General features: G+C 46.9%; 1 protein-coding gene across 3 annotated transcripts in view; it reads right to left on the minus strand.

Annotated features, from left to right (window-relative positions):
- Positions 1-1,816: 1,816 nt before the first annotated feature.
- Positions 1,817-17,300, minus strand: part of sytl2b (synaptotagmin-like 2b) — a 25,868-nt gene continuing 10,384 nt past the window's right edge. For 2 of the 3 annotated variants that reach the window (XM_031583999.2, XM_031583998.2), the window contains exons 7-20: positions 16,906-17,011; positions 15,911-16,798; positions 9,500-12,823; positions 8,773-8,889; positions 7,820-7,873; positions 6,883-6,977; positions 6,525-6,638; positions 5,823-5,992; positions 5,622-5,724; positions 5,361-5,522; positions 4,946-5,024; positions 3,876-3,975; positions 2,855-3,060; positions 1,817-2,494 (exon numbers count right to left, since the gene is read on the minus strand). In XM_031583999.2, the coding sequence (XP_031439859.1) occupies positions 2,352-2,494; positions 2,855-3,060; positions 3,876-3,975; positions 4,946-5,024; positions 5,361-5,522; positions 5,622-5,724; positions 5,823-5,992; positions 6,525-6,638; positions 6,883-6,977; positions 7,820-7,873; positions 8,773-8,889; positions 9,500-12,823; positions 15,911-16,798; positions 16,906-17,011 (5,661 nt within the window). In that variant the 3' untranslated portion in view covers positions 1,817-2,351. The remainder of the gene's footprint in view (positions 2,495-2,854; positions 3,061-3,875; positions 3,976-4,945; positions 5,025-5,360; positions 5,523-5,621; positions 5,725-5,822; positions 5,993-6,524; positions 6,639-6,882; positions 6,978-7,819; positions 7,874-8,772; positions 8,890-9,499; positions 12,824-15,910; positions 16,799-16,905; positions 17,012-17,300) is intronic. The other variant, XM_031584000.2, reaches the window with a different exon arrangement.

The raw sequence follows: 17,300 nt of genomic DNA on the forward strand, positions 1-17,300 counted from the left end.
ATATAATATAAGTATGCATATCTATATGCACCATGTTCAATGTTCATATTGAACATTGAACATCTATATGCATATGTTCATGTCTGACAGCTGAGTCAGTCACAGGAGAACAGCCTAGTGTAAGGAAACACACACACACACACACACACCCCCACACACTACACACACACACACACACACAAACATACACACAGCCTAGTGTAAGGAAACTCACACTACACACACACACATGGCCTAGTGTAAAGAAACTCACACTACACACACACACACAGCCTAGTGTAAGGAAACTCACACTACACACACACACACGCATACACACAGCCTAGTGTAAGGAAGCGTCAGCCCTACTCACACTACACACACACACTCCCACACTACTTAAGGGTCTCCATCCATTGCTGTGGCTCACTTCACAGCTAGTGTAGAGTTGGGTTAGTTCACAGATAGTGTAGAGTTGAGTTAGTTCACAGCTAGTGTAGAGTTGGGTCACCCCACAGCTAGTGTCAGATAGTGTAGAGTTGGGTCACCCTCACAGTCACAGATAGTGTAGAGTTGGGTTACCTCACAGATAGTGTAGAGTTGGGTTAGTTCACACAGCTAGTGTAGAGTTGGGTTACCCCACAGCTAGTGTAGAGTTGGGTTAGTTCTCTTCACAGTTAGTGTAGAGTTGGGTTAGTTCACAGCTAGTGTAGAGTTGGGTTAGTTCACAGCTAGTGTAGAGTTGGGTTAGTTCACAGATTGTGTAGAGTTGGGTTAGTTCACAGATAGTGTAGAGTTGGGTTACCCCACAGCTAGTGTAGAGTTGGGTTAGTTCACAGATAGTGTAGAGTTGGGTCACAGTTAGTGTAGAGTTGGGTTAGTTCACAGATAGTGTAGAGTTGGGTTAGTTCACAGCTAGTGTAGAGTTGGGTTACCCCACAGCTAGTGTAGAGTTGCTTAACTGTTAGCGCTTCATCAGAGGGTTCCAAATGTGAGTTTTTCTCTGAGACCATAAAGACGATGCTGAGACACTGAGAAAAGAATCCCATGACATATGATTACCACAAACCGACTATCATGCTGTTAAAGTCTACTGTACTGTTGTTTCTAGGAATACAAAGAGGGCTCTGTATGGTTGCTGTTATTATTATTATTATTATTTTCCCTGTTTTTATTAGGGATGTTATTTCTATTTTACAAGTTAAGAGGCCAGATCAAATTCATCTCATTTGTGTAGTGTCTGTTAAAGTGCATTCTTGTCGGTGACAGGCTGTTCCAACTAGCAGCCAATTTAGTCTGAAAATGAGGTCAGGTGTGTTTGGAGGATGACCAAATATACCACAAAGACACTCAGTGTCCCTGAAATCTGAGGGGAATTGAATTAGGTGATGTTCTTGCCAAAGGCTGCATCATATTGGCCTAATTCAGTTCCTTCCTGAGTTTACGGCAAGCTGTTGCATTACTGCGTGTGTCCTATAGGTGGGGTTGGTGGTCAGGGCCTTCAGTGATGCTGCACACTAGTGAGAGGCTGTCTGTGGGGTGGAGCCCTTAGTCAGGGCTGATCCCGCTAGAAAGGCAGCTATCCACTGGAGATCTGGAATGTAGCACATGAGCAGCAGAGAGAGAGATCCATAAACACACACACACACATACACACATACACACACACATACACACACACAAACACATGCACGCACACACACGCACTCACGCACGTGTACACACACACACCAAACTCACATCCTTAACGGAAGGGAAACACTGTAACTTTGAGAGTTGCTGAGAGTTGGTTGCATCAAATCTATTTGAAATGTGATGAAATAAAAAATCAAGGAAACCCGTTTGCATCTTTTAATCTTCAAAACTCAATGACCAGTTTTCAGCGCACAGTCACATGCTTCCAGAGGCACTGTTAAAGACCAGTTCTCAAAGACATGCATGCAGAGGCATTGTTAAGCATGCAGCCGATGTGGTAGTATCATATCTGAAACATTAGCCGATGTGGTTGTATCATATCTGAAACATTAGCCGATGGGGTAGTCTCATATCTGAAACATTAGCCAATGTGGTTGTATCATATCTGAAACATTAGCCGATGTGGTTGTGTCATATCTGAAACATTAGCCGATGTGGTAGTATCATATCTGAAACATTAGCCGATGCGGTTGTATCATATCTGAAACATTAGCTGATGCGGTTGTATCATATCTGAAACATTAGCTGATGCGGTTGTATCATATCTGAAACATTAGAAAGTGTTTTAGCAGGCAGAGCTTGAATTAAACTGCAGCGTAATGCAGGTCTGATTACTGTGTGTGCGGTGTCGTTACATAGGTGAGTGTAGCCCAGGCATTAGTCCTTTGTTTTTTTATTTATTTGTTTGCATGGGTCATCAGAACTCTGAGGGGCATCACATCCTCCACCCACTCAGTTGGGGAATCCATCATCCTCTCCCACAGCGCCACCTCCTGGGCAGTAGAGTCCATCCAGTCGACCAGCGTACTGTAGCTCTTTCCTGTAAAACAGGAAATACACATGGAGGCACATTCCACTCATCTCTAAGATTGAAGACTTTTGCATTCGCTGACTACATACTTGCTCAAATGTACAGGTTGAGGAACTATAATCAATGTATTGCACCAATGTCCATGTTGTTATTATAGTACACCTCGCCCCAATGTCCATGTTGTTATTATAGTACACCTTGCCCCAATGTTCATGTTGTTATTATAGTACACCTTGCCCCAAAAGAGGTATTTCCTCGCGACCCTCCTTCCTGCTCTGGGACTCTAGCTCTAGAATTTCAAACACAAGGCCCTGTTACGTGGACATGTGTTTCTACAGATTGACCACAGGCGGCACACTCCTCACATACCAGTGCCAAGTCCGAGCCTCAGGCCTCCCAGGAGGTGACTGGCCAGCCGGTCTCGGTCCCAGACAGTGAGCTCCACGCAGGCTTCTCTCAGGTCCTCTGGCTGGAAGCCGTCGTACACCATGGTGTGGTTGAACACGGGACAGTCTGTGCGCTTCAGCACTCGTGTCTTCTGGCGGCTCTTCCTGCTCGTGTCCGGCAGCATAAAACTGAAAGGAAGAGGAGGTGGAGGAGGAGGAGGAAGGCAGTGAGGTAGAGGCAGAGGAGGAGGAAGTCAAGCAAGAGGAGGTGAGAGTTTAGAGGATGGTCACAGCTGTAGGAGGATCTTTTTTAGAGAAAACATCCCTTTCAGAGTCAGCTTATCCCCATTCAACTTGGCATGTTCTAGATCCCTGCAGTGGACTAAACATGTTCTAGATCCCTGCACGCAGTGGAGTAAACATGTTCTAGATCCCTGCATGCAGTGGAGTAAACATGTTCTAGATCCCTGCAGTGGAGTAAACATGTTCTAGATCCCTACATGCAGTGGAGTAAACATGTTCTAGATCCCTGCAGTGGAGTAAACATGTTCTAGATCCCTGCATGCAGTGGAGTAAACAATGTTCTAAGATCCCTGCAGTGGAGTAAACATGTTCTAGATCCCTGCAGTGGAGTAAACATGTTCTAGATCGCTGCAGTGGAGTAAACATGTTCTAGATCCCTGCATGCAGTGGAGTAAACATGTTCTAGATCCCTGCAGTGGAGTAAACATGTTCTAGATCCCTGCATGCAGTGGAGTAAACATGTTCTAGATCCCTGCAGTGGAGTAAACATGTTCTAGATCCCTGCATGCAGTGGAGTAAACATGTTCTAGATCCCTGCAGTGGAGTAAACATGTTCTAGATCCCTACATGCAGTGGAGTAAACATGTTCTAGATCCCTGCAGTGGAGTAAATATTCTATTTATCTTGCATAAAAAGGTGCATAGTCTAATTTCTGTAACTGCAGTGAATGGGATTCTAGAAGTCTGGGTACAGTAGCCTACCATTTCACGTAGGGGTCGATGGTTGCTCCTCGGACAAGTGGGAGATTCTTGCATTCTTTCACCCAGATGTGAACTTCACCAGAGTTGGAAGGCGTCTTGGCTAAAAAACAAAAGCAGAGTCATGATAGCCGTCTGGCCTGCACTGATAGGGGTGGCCCATATAACAGCTTATACTGGGGTGGCTGAACCTGATCTTGCATGGGTTGGGCCAACCCTGTTCTAGCACGGATAAGTGCCAAATCAGGGCCGGATTGGTTCTAGATCATGGCCTGATTGGTCCTAGATCATGGGCTGATTGGTTCTGGATCATGGCCTGATTGGTTCTAGATCATGGCCTGATTGGTTCTGGATCATGGCCTGATTGGTTTTGGATCATGGCCTGATTGGTTTTAGATCATGGGCTGATTGGTTCTGGATCATGGCCTGATTGGTTCTAGATCATGGCCTGATTGGTTCTGGATCATGGCCTGATTGGTTTTGGATCATGGCCTGATTGGTTTTAGATCATGGCCTGATTGGTTCTGGATCATGGCCTGATTGGTTCTAGATCATGGCCTGATTGGTTCTGGATCATGGCCTGATTGGTTTTGGATCATGGCCTGATTGGTTTTAGATCATGGCCTGATTGGTTCTGGATCATGGCCTGATTGGTGTGGATCCATGGCCTGATTGGTTCTGAATCATGGCCTGATTGGTTCTGGATCATGGCCTGATTGGTTCTAGATCATGGCCTGATTGGTTCTGGATCATGGCCTGATTGGTTTTGGATCATGGCCTGATTGGTTTTAGATCATGGCCTGATTGGTTCTGGATCATGGCCTGATTGGTGTGGATCCATGGCCTGATTGGTTCTGGATCATGGCCTGATTGGTTCTGGATCATGGCCTGATTGGTTCTAGATCATGGCCTGATTGGTTCTGGATCATGGCCTGATTGGTTCTGGATCATGGCCTGATTGGTTCTGGATCATGGCCTGATTGGTTCTAGATCATGGCCTGATTGGTTCTGGATCATGGCCTGATTGGTTCTAGATCATGGCCAGACTGTTGCAGTAGCAGCAGGACTCTTACAGTAGGACATCTGAGGAAGGTAGCGGACGGCCAGTTTCATCTCCCCCCTGTACTCAGTGGGCTGGGTGCTGGACGTCGTCTAAACAAACATCAACATATTACACATGTATTCTGAAGGGACACGCATCACAATGCAAAGACCAGGATGTCCTGTGAGTGTCATTGATTCACTCATGTGTTTTTACAGAGACAGTCGTCAATGACAAACATTCTCATCAGATGTCCCTGGCTTATAGGTACACTAGAATTACAAATTGCCATATATGCATAAGAAATTGTACCAACATAGGCTATAGCATAGACAGAACAAAATAATGCACATCTAGCAAAGCTTATTTCAACATTAGTGACATTGTTATAAAACAGTCATTTTATCTGTAAATTCAAAGCAGCTAAATGTCAATGTGAAGCTCACCCGGGCTTTGAGGGACATGTAGTTCATCTGAGTGTTCCTGAAGTCCCACACGGAGAGGTCCATCTCCACCTCTCCTAGAAAGCTGTTCTTTCCAAACGTGTCGTGGTGCCACACAGACAGGTTGAGAACCTGGCTCTTCAGGTAGTCCATGCGGACCCGATACTGCAGGGGAGAGACAGGAAAGGAGTCACGTGATGTTCTCATCTCCTCCTTGGGTCTCATGTGTGTAAGGAGTTTGACTCCTCTCCTTTGATCGCTCACCCGAAGAATCTCGTTGAACAAAGGGTTAATCGTTCTCTTCTTCACAGAAGTCTTACGTTTGCCCAAGCCGGCTTTGTCAGGAATGAGATAACTCTTCACATACCTGAGCAGGGGAGGTTGAAGTTGTTATTATGTTTATGTTTAATTGCACCCAATGTACCTGTTTATGACGGTAGTGACGGTAACTAAAGTCACACTTACGGATCAGAGCGGCTCTTCTTGGGATCAACCCCTGCCAGGTTTTTGCACTGCACCACGAAGATGTGGAACTCCTTCAGCTTCTGGACGTAGTTGAGTGTGAACTGGATGGTCCCCTGGACTTCAACCCCACCAAAGTCACCACTACACACACTCATGACACTCCCACTCACCTGGCAGAGGAAAATATACTCAGAACAAGAGTCCGACACACCGTGTTGAGACTACAGTAGAGCACCTCCGTTTTGAAACACATAAACCTATTTAAGGCCCTGTGTTAATATCGAAGACCTAAAACACAGAGCATTCCAGGGAGCGGTTGCTAAGCTAGGATAGCTGTAGAGTAGGAGGAGTCAGCTGGAGTGGAACAGCAAAGCTAAGTATTTGATCTGGAGTATTAAGGTGGAGGTGGATTATATGCAACAAACTGGGGTGCAAGACATGAGCTGGGGTGTGAGACATGAGCTAGAGTGTGAGACATGAGCTGGGGTGTGAGACATGAGCTAGGGTGTGAGACATGAGCTAGGGTGTGAGACATGAGCTAGGGTGCAAGACATGAGCTGGGGTGTGAGACATGAGCTGGGGTGTGAGACATGAGCTAGGGTGTGAGACATGAGCTGGGGTGTGAGACATGAGCTAGGGTGTGTGTGTGAGGGTTAAACTCTCAGCAGTGAGGGGTGTGTTGTGTGAGTGATGCAGACGTACAGACGACACAGACGCCATGCCAGAGGAGCCGCTGAAGTTAGTGAGGGCGACGCCCGCCCTGTGAGCCGTGCCACTCTGGCTGCTGACCACTGAGGAGTCACTGTCATCTTCAGCCTAGAGGACAGCAGTTACACACACACACACACACACACACACACGCCACAGCCCACACACACCTTAACAGTAAAAAACACACACATGCTACATCCTATACACTCTTGCACCGTTATCTGTGATCATCTTCAGCCTACAGAGGACAGCAGTAAAACACACACACACACACACACACACACACACACACACACTACAGAGGTAGCCTCACTGAGCTCTAGAAAAGCTGAGGATCAGTTGAACGTACATCCTCCCCCAGGAACGAGGGAACAGATTTGCTCATCTTCCTCAGGTGGTCTGTGTCTGCGAAGGACGAGGCCAGGGTGGAGGCACCGGGGGAGGCTGAGGAGGAGGAGGAGGAAGAGGAGGAGGAGTAAGAAGAGGTGACGTCATATGTATGCATTCTGAAACCTTTATGAAAATATCCAGCCAGACTAGGGCTGAACGATTTGGGGAAATAATCTAATTGCGATTTTTCCCCCCAATATTGCGATTGCGATTTAATATGCTATTTTTTTTATTTTATCCAAAAAATGTTCCCAACAAATCGTAATGAATGATTTCAATATGACCAACACAATATTAGATACATTTAGTGTAAAATATTATTTCCCACAATTCAACTTTTTATTTAACTGCTCATTACAGAATCAAGAACAACAAATCGGTGGCTTTGCCACTGTGCATTTAAGTAATTTAAACAAAGTCATTGTAGAAATAAACACAAGGCATGCACTTTTTAAACACTGTGTGCAAAATTTACCATCTTAAGAAAAAAAAAAAAAATTATTATTATTTTTTTATTTTTTATTTTTAGATCACGTTTTTAATCGCGAACGTTGCGGTTAGAAAATCGCGTTCTATCGTATCGCGATTAAATCGCAAATGCAATTAAACGTTCAGCCCTAAGCCAGACCGCACAGCCTATCCATGCACAGCACATTTCTCAACAGGCTCTTCACTCTCTCCACCGCTTGTGTAGTGTCATAAAGTGCTTATGGGACTCATGTGCATTCTGAAGCCTGGTGCTTATGGGAAGAGGGCGCGTGCATAGATACCATCACCACTGCTGTGCATAAAGATGCTGGCCTTCTCACTCTCTCTCTCCGGCCCTGTGTGTGTGTGTGTGTGTGTGTGTGTGTGTGTGTGTGTGTGTGTGTGTGTATATATGTGTGCATAGATACCATCGCCACTGCTGTGCATGAAGATGCTGGCCTTCTCACTCTCTTTCTCCGGCCCTGTAGGGAGAGGCACACTCAATTCAGACTGAGATTCAAACCACAAAGGTGGCCCTGATACCTGATGGATCTATTTTCATCTACACAATAACGCCAACACACACACACACACACACACAACCAGAGAACACCACACAATAACGCCAACACACACACAACCAGAGAACACCACACAATAACGCCAACACACACACACACACACACACACACTCAAACTCACACACACAACCAGAGAACACCACACAATAACACCAACACACACACACACACACACACACACACACACAACCAGAGAACACCACACAATAACACCAACACAACCACACACACACACACACACACACACAACCAGAGAACAAAGACTGGCGATAAGATCAAAACAATCACAGGAAGAAGGTTCCAGAAGGCGGAGGTGATACTGCAGCAGTGGTGTGTGTGTCACACTTGGCCCTGTTGTGCAGGCCCACCGGTGTGTGTGTGTGTGTGTGTGTGTGTGTGTGTGTGTGTGTGTGTGTGTGTGTGTGGCAGACCACACAGTCCTTTTATACAAGCTTTTCAGTCCCTCGACAGCCTGGATACTGTAATACAGGCTTTTCGGCCTGTCTCAAGCGACTAGATATGTCCATAGAGGATATTCTATACCTATCATTTACTGCATACGTCCATAGCTTCAAATTACTTCTGAATCTTCCAAATGATTGTGCTTGTGTGCACTGGTGTGCATGTATGAAGATATGTGCAAATCAGTATCTTTGAACTTACTTTTCCTACAAAGAGATTATGGCATGTGTTCATGAATATCCCAACCATCTGACTATGCTCCCACGGTCACAGAGATGATTGTATAACCTCCTGCCTGGCTGCTTGTCTTTGTAGTTCCGACCATGCCTCTGTCTCACCTCTTACTGCGGTGATGTCCTCCAGGCTCTTGGTGAAGGCAGGCCTCGCCGCCGCCCGCCTCAAGGCTCTCTGGACCGGGCCATCCTCCTCCTCCTCCTCCTCCTCCTCCTCGTCGCCTGGCAGACAGGGTTAAAAAAACATCAAAAAACAAACAACAAACAACAAACACCCACATGACCTCAGGCACACACAGGGCACAGATAAAGGAGAGGACACTAAATGAGGCATATGACACTACTTCACAGAGAAACCTTAATCTGGGTTTATTCTCCTCATGTGACCTTAATAAGAACATGAGAAGGTTGTTGTCTGTGATTTGCTGAGAATGTATGCGTGCTGGTCATATATGTAGCACAACTTGTAAACAAGTAAACAAGTCAATCAGTGTTTGAGACCATGGTGCTTTGTCTCACGATATATATTACACCCCTGAAATGTATATACGTAATATATGTTTCAAACGAGATAAACAAGAAAAAATATTTTTGTGTTTGAAACGGCTACAAACAATGTCTGTTTGTGGTGATTAAAATGTTACGGTAATTTGAATAAAAAGTATAGATTTAGTCTTGGTTACCTAGTCTAGTCTTAAAGACAGTTACATTCTTAAAGTAACCTATAGTTAAATTCTTAAAGTTACCTACAGTTACATTATTGAAGTTACCTACAGTTACATTCTTAAAGTTACCTACAGTGTGCAGTCAGGTAAAAAGAGGTGACTCTTACACTTGGAGTTTTTCCGTGAGGAGGTCCAGCTCTCTGAAGCACTGCTCCTAGGCGACTCCTGACTGAATTCGTCATTGGCCCGTACACCGTAAGACGGGCGTGGCCCTAGGCTGCCCCTCCTCCCACCCACCTCTTCTGGTCCTACGGGCGTACTGGACCGGACAGGCCCGCCCCCATGGCTCCATTCGCAGTCTGGCTGGGACGTCGCAGAGAAGGAGGTGCACACCTCGTCCCTCGGCTCTGGGGCGGGAGCAGTGCCCGTCCTCTCGGGGATGCCCAGGTAGTGCTGGAAGTCCCGTGGGATGAAGGAGCGTGCCAGGGGCTGCTGCCACTCAGGGTCCTCGGACGTCCGTGACGGCCTCCTCTCGTTCACCCTCTCTCTGCTCTTCCCCACCTCTGGCACCTTCTTCGAGAAGCTCAGACCAAACTCCTGCATCTTCTTCCCCTTCGCAGGGCTGAACTCCTGGCTCTTCTTGGGCGGTTCGGGGGGAGTCTGGTCCTGGTCCTCCCTGAAGGCCAAGGAGTACATGCTGGTGGCTTTACGCAAACCGCCGGCTCTCTCGTTCAGGTTCCCCGTGCTAGTTCTGCAAGGCTGGCCTGAGCGGTTCTTCAAGGCCAGGGCACTGCTGAGGGACACCTGCTCTGAGTTCCTGCGAGACTGGTGAGGAACTGCCTTGCGCTGCTCCGGTTCTGCACCGGTGGCTCTGTGGTTGGACCTCCCTGCTCTGCTGTCCACTGAGCCCCTCCGGCTGTCTTTTCCTGTCCCACCCTCATCCTTGCCTCTGTGCCTGGTCTTCAGGGAGGGGGAGGACGGGTGCTCCTTCTCCCGGTTAGCTGACGAGGCTTTGCTGTGCCAGCTCTCCTCCCTGGACCTCCCGCAGGCCTTCTCCAACACCTCATCTGTCCCTCTGGAGGAGTAGGTTGGATTGGGCTGGGACCTCCCCTGCGGAGTGCAGTCAGACTGTGGAGCTCCAGCTGTCTCGTGAAGCTTCGCTGGGGGGCTTTTGGACCTGTCGAGTCTGTACTCGGATGTTGGGGACTTTGGTCTGGCTTGCACTGAAGGAGATCCTGCCCAGAAGTTTTTAAGACTCTTGAAGTTGGTGTCTCCTGGTGAGGGCTTCTCACTTTTGTCCTTCAAGGTGAGAATAGAAAAACTGTGTTCTCCTGAATCATCATCGAAATCATCATTGGAACCGAGGCCTGTAGACCTGAGGTCAAACGCAGACTTCGTGAACCTCTTATTTAGAGTGGAGGGAGGGGAGGATGAGAATTTGGGTCCACTTACTTCACTCTCCCAGAAGGACTTGAGCTTCCTTAACCTCTGTCTCCTGTTCTCTAAATGCTGGGTATTCTGCTTGGCTGGTAGCACTGGACTTGAGGGAAGAACCGGGGTGCTTGTCCTTGACAGAGATCTAGATTCAGGTGGTGTCTCTTCCTCTCCATCTTCAGCTTTTGGAGCCGGTGCTGATCGGGTTAAGGGAACAGGAGGCTCGCTGGCAGTACGGGGGTACTTCATGGCCTCTTCACTCACCTTTTTCGCGAATCGACTGGTACTGAGAGAAAATGGGGGTGATTTCACCTCTGAGGAGGTAACATCTTTCTCAACGCGACTGCTCACCTCGAACATCTCGCTCCCTTGGGTAGAAGATGCACTTTCTGGAACATTCTCGTCCTCAACCTCTACATTCATATACTTTTGTTTTATCAAAGTGTCCTCTACGTCTTGTTCTTGTGCCCTTAATTCTACGGCCTGTTTCCTATGTGATTTCTCCTCATTGCGTGGTTTTAAAGAGGTACTCATAGACCTAATTTCAAAATTCTGGACAGACTTCTGTGGTTCTTCAACTTGTTCCCTGACAGCTTGTCCGATGTCCAGCTGTCGATCAGGCTTGCTTTTCTTTTCAGTGTTTAAGTTTGTTCTGCTGATCAGTATCTTTGGGCCACTGTTCCCTCTCTCCCAGAAAGACTTCAGGTTGGCAATTTTCGGCTTCTCATCTTGGCCCGACGTCTGGCGGTCTTGCTGCTGAGAGACTCTTGGGTCCTGGCGAGTGTTACCTACAGCTTCTCCTCTTGGGTCCTGACGAATGCCACCTCCAGCTTCTACTCCTGGGTCCTGACGAGTGCTACCTCCAGCTTCTGCCTCCCCCCTCAGGACACGAACATCCTCCAGTCTGGCAGGACCCTGTCTCTGTGTGTCAGGTCTGTGTTGTTCGGCTTTGAAGACTGTATCTGTTTTGCGCACTGAGTGGACAGGAGGGTGGGTCTGGACAGGAGGGGGGACAGTCTGGACAGTCATTTCTTTGTTGGGTGTGGAGTTGGCTGCACGTCGAGGCTGGTAATTTATTTCTGTTTTAACTGCAGAGCGGATAGGATGTTTGGATTGGTTCGTTGTTCTGTTCGTTACCATTGTTCTTTCGGTTTGAAGTGGGGATTGGATGTGGCGTTGTGATTGGAAGGTGGCTTCTGTTTGGACAGGTGACTGGACGGAGCGTTGTGATTGGAAGGTGGCTTCTGTTTGGACAGGTGACTGGACGGAGCGTTGTGATTGGAAGGTGGCTTCTGTTTGGACAGGTGACTGGATGTAGCGTTGTGATTGGAAGGTGGCTTCTGTTTGGACAGGTGACTGGACTGAGCATTGTGATTGGAAGGTGGCTTCTGTTTGGACAGGTGACTGGATGGAGCGTTGTGATTGGAAGGTGGCTTCTGTTTGGACTGGTGACCTGACTGAGCGTTGTGGTTTGAAGGTGGCCTCTGTTTGGAGAGGTGATTGGCTGGACTGGTGGGGTTGGGAGCTCGTCTCTGGTTTGACCACAGCGCGCACTGGAGGGTGGAGCTGGTGGGTGGAGTCCCTGCTTTGGCCAGGTTGAAACGGGCGGACGGTGATGGTGGGGCCTTCTATCTCAGAGTCGCTTGGCTCAGGAGCCTCATCTGAGAGGTCCACGCTCTGCTCCTCCCCCAAGCAGACATCGTCCGGGAACAGCTTCTTCTTCTCCTTGGGCTTCTCCTGTCGGGGGATGATGGCGTAAACGTTTCCTGACGGCTTGCTCACCGTCGGTTTGGCCTCCTCTTCTGAGTCTGTGATGTCGTCCTTGGTCTCCTCCAGGTCCTGCACCGAGTCGGTGTCCTGTCGGTTGCTGCTGTCGGTGCTCCGGTTAAACCACTCCAGCACCTTGGCGATGGAGTTCCCCTCCTCCTCCGTGAGTTTAGAGGGCTGTGAGGCGGCTACTGGTGCAACTGGAGATTTGGATCTTTCGATATCCGCTGGCTTTTCCACCACATCCAACGCAGGTGGGAGGAAACTCCTCTTTGATTCATGCAACGTATCTGGAGAACAAATACAAAAAGTATCCCTTAAAGTAAAAAGTATACATATATAAAGTATAAACAGGGGCGGCGCCAGGGGAGGGCTAGGGGGTGCTCTAGCTCCCCCTGGATTAGCCATAGCACCCCCATAGCACCCCCAAGAAAATAATGGTTTATTTATTATAGTTATTAAATTTCATTCTGCGTTATTTATTGTGTGACAATAATGTTTAACTCACAAAAGAAAATAATAACAGATTGAAATTAACAGATTGTTTTAGACACAGAGCAATCATTCTATCATTACCTTTGACCCAATTTTCACGTCAAACGTGTGAACGTTGACGTTACTGGACAGTTGAAGGAGAAAGCAGCTAGTGTGTGGTAGTTTCAAGTTAACAATGCATCGGTTTTTGCTACCTAAATGTCCACGTTGGGAAGAACGATTAAGAAACGAGAGTGACGTAGAAGAAGAAGAAATGCCAGGGGTATCTGGTGTGGATTCTTAAGGAGAGGAACGTTGTGGTCAAGGAGGTCAACCCTCCACCACTACTGAGGGTGCTAACCATGGTGCTAGCAGCATCAGTGACATTAGCATGAACGCTCAGGATGGTCCGAGAAGACCAAAACTCCAGAAATATCCACCTCGCATGTTTGGAGTCCAACAAAAGCTGTAAAAGCTGGTTGGAACAGTTTGCGTGGTTGGAGTACAATGTAACTAAGGTATTGTTAGCTGTGTAATATTAATGAAAGCTGTCTGATTAGTTGCATGCTTTGATTGCCCTGTGTCGTTAAAGACTCGTTTCTGTTGATTAGCAGCGAAGATGCCCTTTTTTGCCGAAGAGACTCTTTAGCCTAGGGCAAGCAGTCTGTCTTTGTGCTAGGTATACATATGGTTCTATGTGATTATTGATGACTGTGAAGTGAAATAATATATACCTTTTAAACACATTTCTGACTCCTTGACTATTTTAGTTAATTCTATCTGCTATTCCAAGATTAATTTCACTCTGTCTGACATGGTAGTGGTCACCTGGCGCCCAACTTTAACCCTCACTACCACACAGTGGCGTTTCTACATTAGGGGCAGGTGGGGCACTGCCCCACCAGATCCAGATGACGCTGTTGTGCAGAAAGCTCAATACATTCGTACTTCGCGGCAGAATATATATATATATATTTTTATGCAAAGTAGCGTGAATATGTGTGTGAATAAACTTGACTCACAAGCATTATAGTCTTGTTTTGGAGTAATTTGATTCATGTGTTTTTCTGTCTGTGTGCTTGCTCTGTGAAATGCTGCTCTCCGCTGTCCCTCCCTTTCCGGTGGGGCAACGGCCCACGCTGCCCCACCGTTACCATGAAAACACCAATGAGCGTGAACCACACAGACCAAAGTTAACATTGAGCGGTGGGGCACTTTCAGATGTGCCCCACGAAATCTGCCTGGCAACTAGACTGGAAAAATGCGAAAACCGCGAGACCTGTACCCCGTGACTAAGAAAAAAAGAAAAATACAGATCAAAATCAGACAGATCAATACCAGTAACGTTACTGCTAGTTAGCTATCGCTAGTTTTCGAGTATTTTGGAAGTGTTTTAATTCAGCCTACAATGAATAATGTAGACTAGTTGTTGAGGGTGCAATTTAGTACATTGTCGTTGGAAGATAAATTAGAAATTAAACGTGTGGGGCCACACAAAAGGATCAAGACATTCACAAGAAACACGATGGGACAGCAGAGACTGAACGCAATGCTTTCCATTGAAAACCCGTTTGTTCATGGACTGGTGGATTTTAACAGCAAAGTCATCGAGAGGTTTGCTCAAGCAAAGAACCACCGCGCCAACTTCCTATTTAAGTGATCTGCATTGGTGAGTCAAACCTGTATTATTTTGGAGCTGATGGATGTATCAATGCAATCAAACAACGTTTTGTTCATTTAGCAGCATGTTTTGTTGCTGTTATTTGTTTAAGTTGTGCCTTTCGCTTCATATTGTATGCCACACTTGTGCCACAAGCTTAATAAATTAGTCAAGTTATTTGAGCTATGTGTCTGTCTAATCTTTTTACTTTGTTGCAATCATTTTACTTTAATGTTGTATTATAGGCAACATCTTTGTGTTGCGCTGAGCGCTGAAGCATGTGGAATGTATTTGAAATAGGATTTCTGCTCCCTGCTGGCACTCAAAATGCAGCCCATAACATATCTTACTGGTCTGCTTATAATAATCAGCTACCTCTACTTTTTTGACGGTGACATGAAGTCATACAAAATTGCCCCACCAGAAATTTCAGGCTAAAATCGCCACTGCTACCACAAGTGTTTTAAAGTAAGTTAAGTATTTGGGATTGCGGACTCTATAACATGCTGTATGCCTTTTGTCAGTGACCGTTGCAGAAGTAGCCTAGATAATCAGGGATAGGGAGAGCAAACATGTAAACAGATGATAGACGATATGGTGGGAAGTTGTTGTAGTAGTAGAGAACCATGTGACACATAGGCTATCACCCTCATTTCATAGCACCCTCGCTAAAACGCCAAGCTCCCCCATAGCACCTGCAGAAAAAAATGTCTGGCGCCGCCACTGAGTATAAAGTATACTAGTATAAAGTATACATATATAAAGTATAAAGTATACTAATGTAAAGTATAAAGTATACATATATAAAGTATAAAGTATACTAATGTAAAGTATAAAGTATACATATATATATATATGGGTGGGGATTGGATATGGCGATGTGATTGGAAGGTGGCTTCTGTTTATATGACATGACATATATAAAGTATAAAGTATACATATGTAAAGTATAAAGTATACATACTGTATATAAAGTATAAAGTATACATATATAAAGTATAAAGTAGAGAGGTCATAGGTCATGCACTGGAAGATGTTAAAACTGCAAAACTGTATTTGATTAAGCTTCTGTGTTGTGTTTTAGATATATTAAGAAAAACCAACATGTTAAAACACACATCACCTAAGGTTGCACAACCACATACCCTGTCTGACAGCTAACAGTGATGTCAAGTGATCTCAGTGATGTCAAATGAAGATTAGCATTTCTACATGCGTCTGGACCCTGAAGAGACAAGCTCACCTTCTGCAGCCTTGGGAGAGTCTGTGTTAGTGTCCTTTGCTCGGATGTCTGGGTCATGTCTTCTCAGCGGTGTCCTCTCAGCGCTGGAGTCTCTCCACCTGTGCGGTGTGTTCTGGGGGGCAACCTTCTCTCGGAGCGGCTGATCTGAGGTGGGTGGCCATGCTGGCCTGGTGCTCCTGGAGCCTGCTGGTGAGAAGAGCTGCTGTGCTTTACCCCCAGACTCTTCTGGGCACGTAAACACTGAGAGGCCCAGGCTTCGGCCTGCATCATGTTTGGACCGGCTTGTCTGAGGCGGGGTCTCTCTTTGGTGGCCTTCATCTGACCTTGAGGTGGTCTCTCTCAGGTGACCTCCATCTGACCTTGAGGTGGTCTCTCTCTGGTGGCCTTCATCTGACCTTGAGGTGGTCTCTCTCTGGTGACCTCCATCTGACCTTGAGGTGGCTGTGTGCTGCTGGGTCATCTCCTCAGATTTCTGTCTTTTCTCTGGAATATCCTCAGCTGGCACTGGTACAAAGTGCCGTTTCCCCTCCTCTCTCCTCTCCATGTGCGTATCCTCCTCCACCTCCTCTTCCTCCTCCTTTCTCCCCTCCACAGCAGCCTTCACCTCCACAGGCTCACTCTCCTGCGCGGCCTCCGCCCCCGATGGTTCGCTCCTCTGGTGGGAGTCCACGGAGCTGCAGCTGGAGGCCTGCTTCAGGATGCCACGGGTCGTAGAGGTCGTAGAGGTCGTGACCCCTGACCCGCTGCTGTCTGTGCGTGAGCTCTGGGTTCTGGGCAGCTTGGTTCTCTTCCTCGGAACCGGGGCCGGCCGCTTCACCGGTGCCACAGGTTCCTCAGCTTTGGCCTCGCCGAGCAGTTCTCTCTGAGCCGTCTGTGAAGGGGGGATCTCTACAGAGACACAACACACCAGTTACAGAGAACATGAGTCTCCCACACATACAGGTACGTCACAGCGCGTGTGTTATTCAGTGTGTGCTCCAGAGACCACTCCTCACCTTGCTTGTGTGTTTCGCTAGAACCCTGGGTTCCGTTGGGCAGCTGAGGGGAAGGCCTTTCTGTGTCAATCTCCACTTGCAAATTGTTAAATGGGTTATGCCTCAGCTACAAACAGAGTGAAAATAAAGAATATTCAGTGAGCACAGGTCAAACAAGAGACGATGTAACTCTTTGCAAAGCAAACCTCTACATATGACACAATGTAGAAATGTGTCACTACACATGGCATGTAATCTATGATCTGTGAAAATAGAGAATATTCAGTGGGCACAGGTCAAACAAGAGACGATGTAACTCTTTGCAAAGCAAACCTCTACATATGACACAATGTAGAAACGTGTCACTACACATGGCATGTAATCTATGATCTGTGAAAATAGAGAATATTCAGTGG

This window comes from Clupea harengus, chromosome 17 (genome assembly GCF_900700415.2).
Source record: "Clupea harengus chromosome 17, Ch_v2.0.2, whole genome shotgun sequence".
Taxonomy (NCBI): Eukaryota; Metazoa; Chordata; class Actinopteri; order Clupeiformes; family Clupeidae; genus Clupea; species Clupea harengus.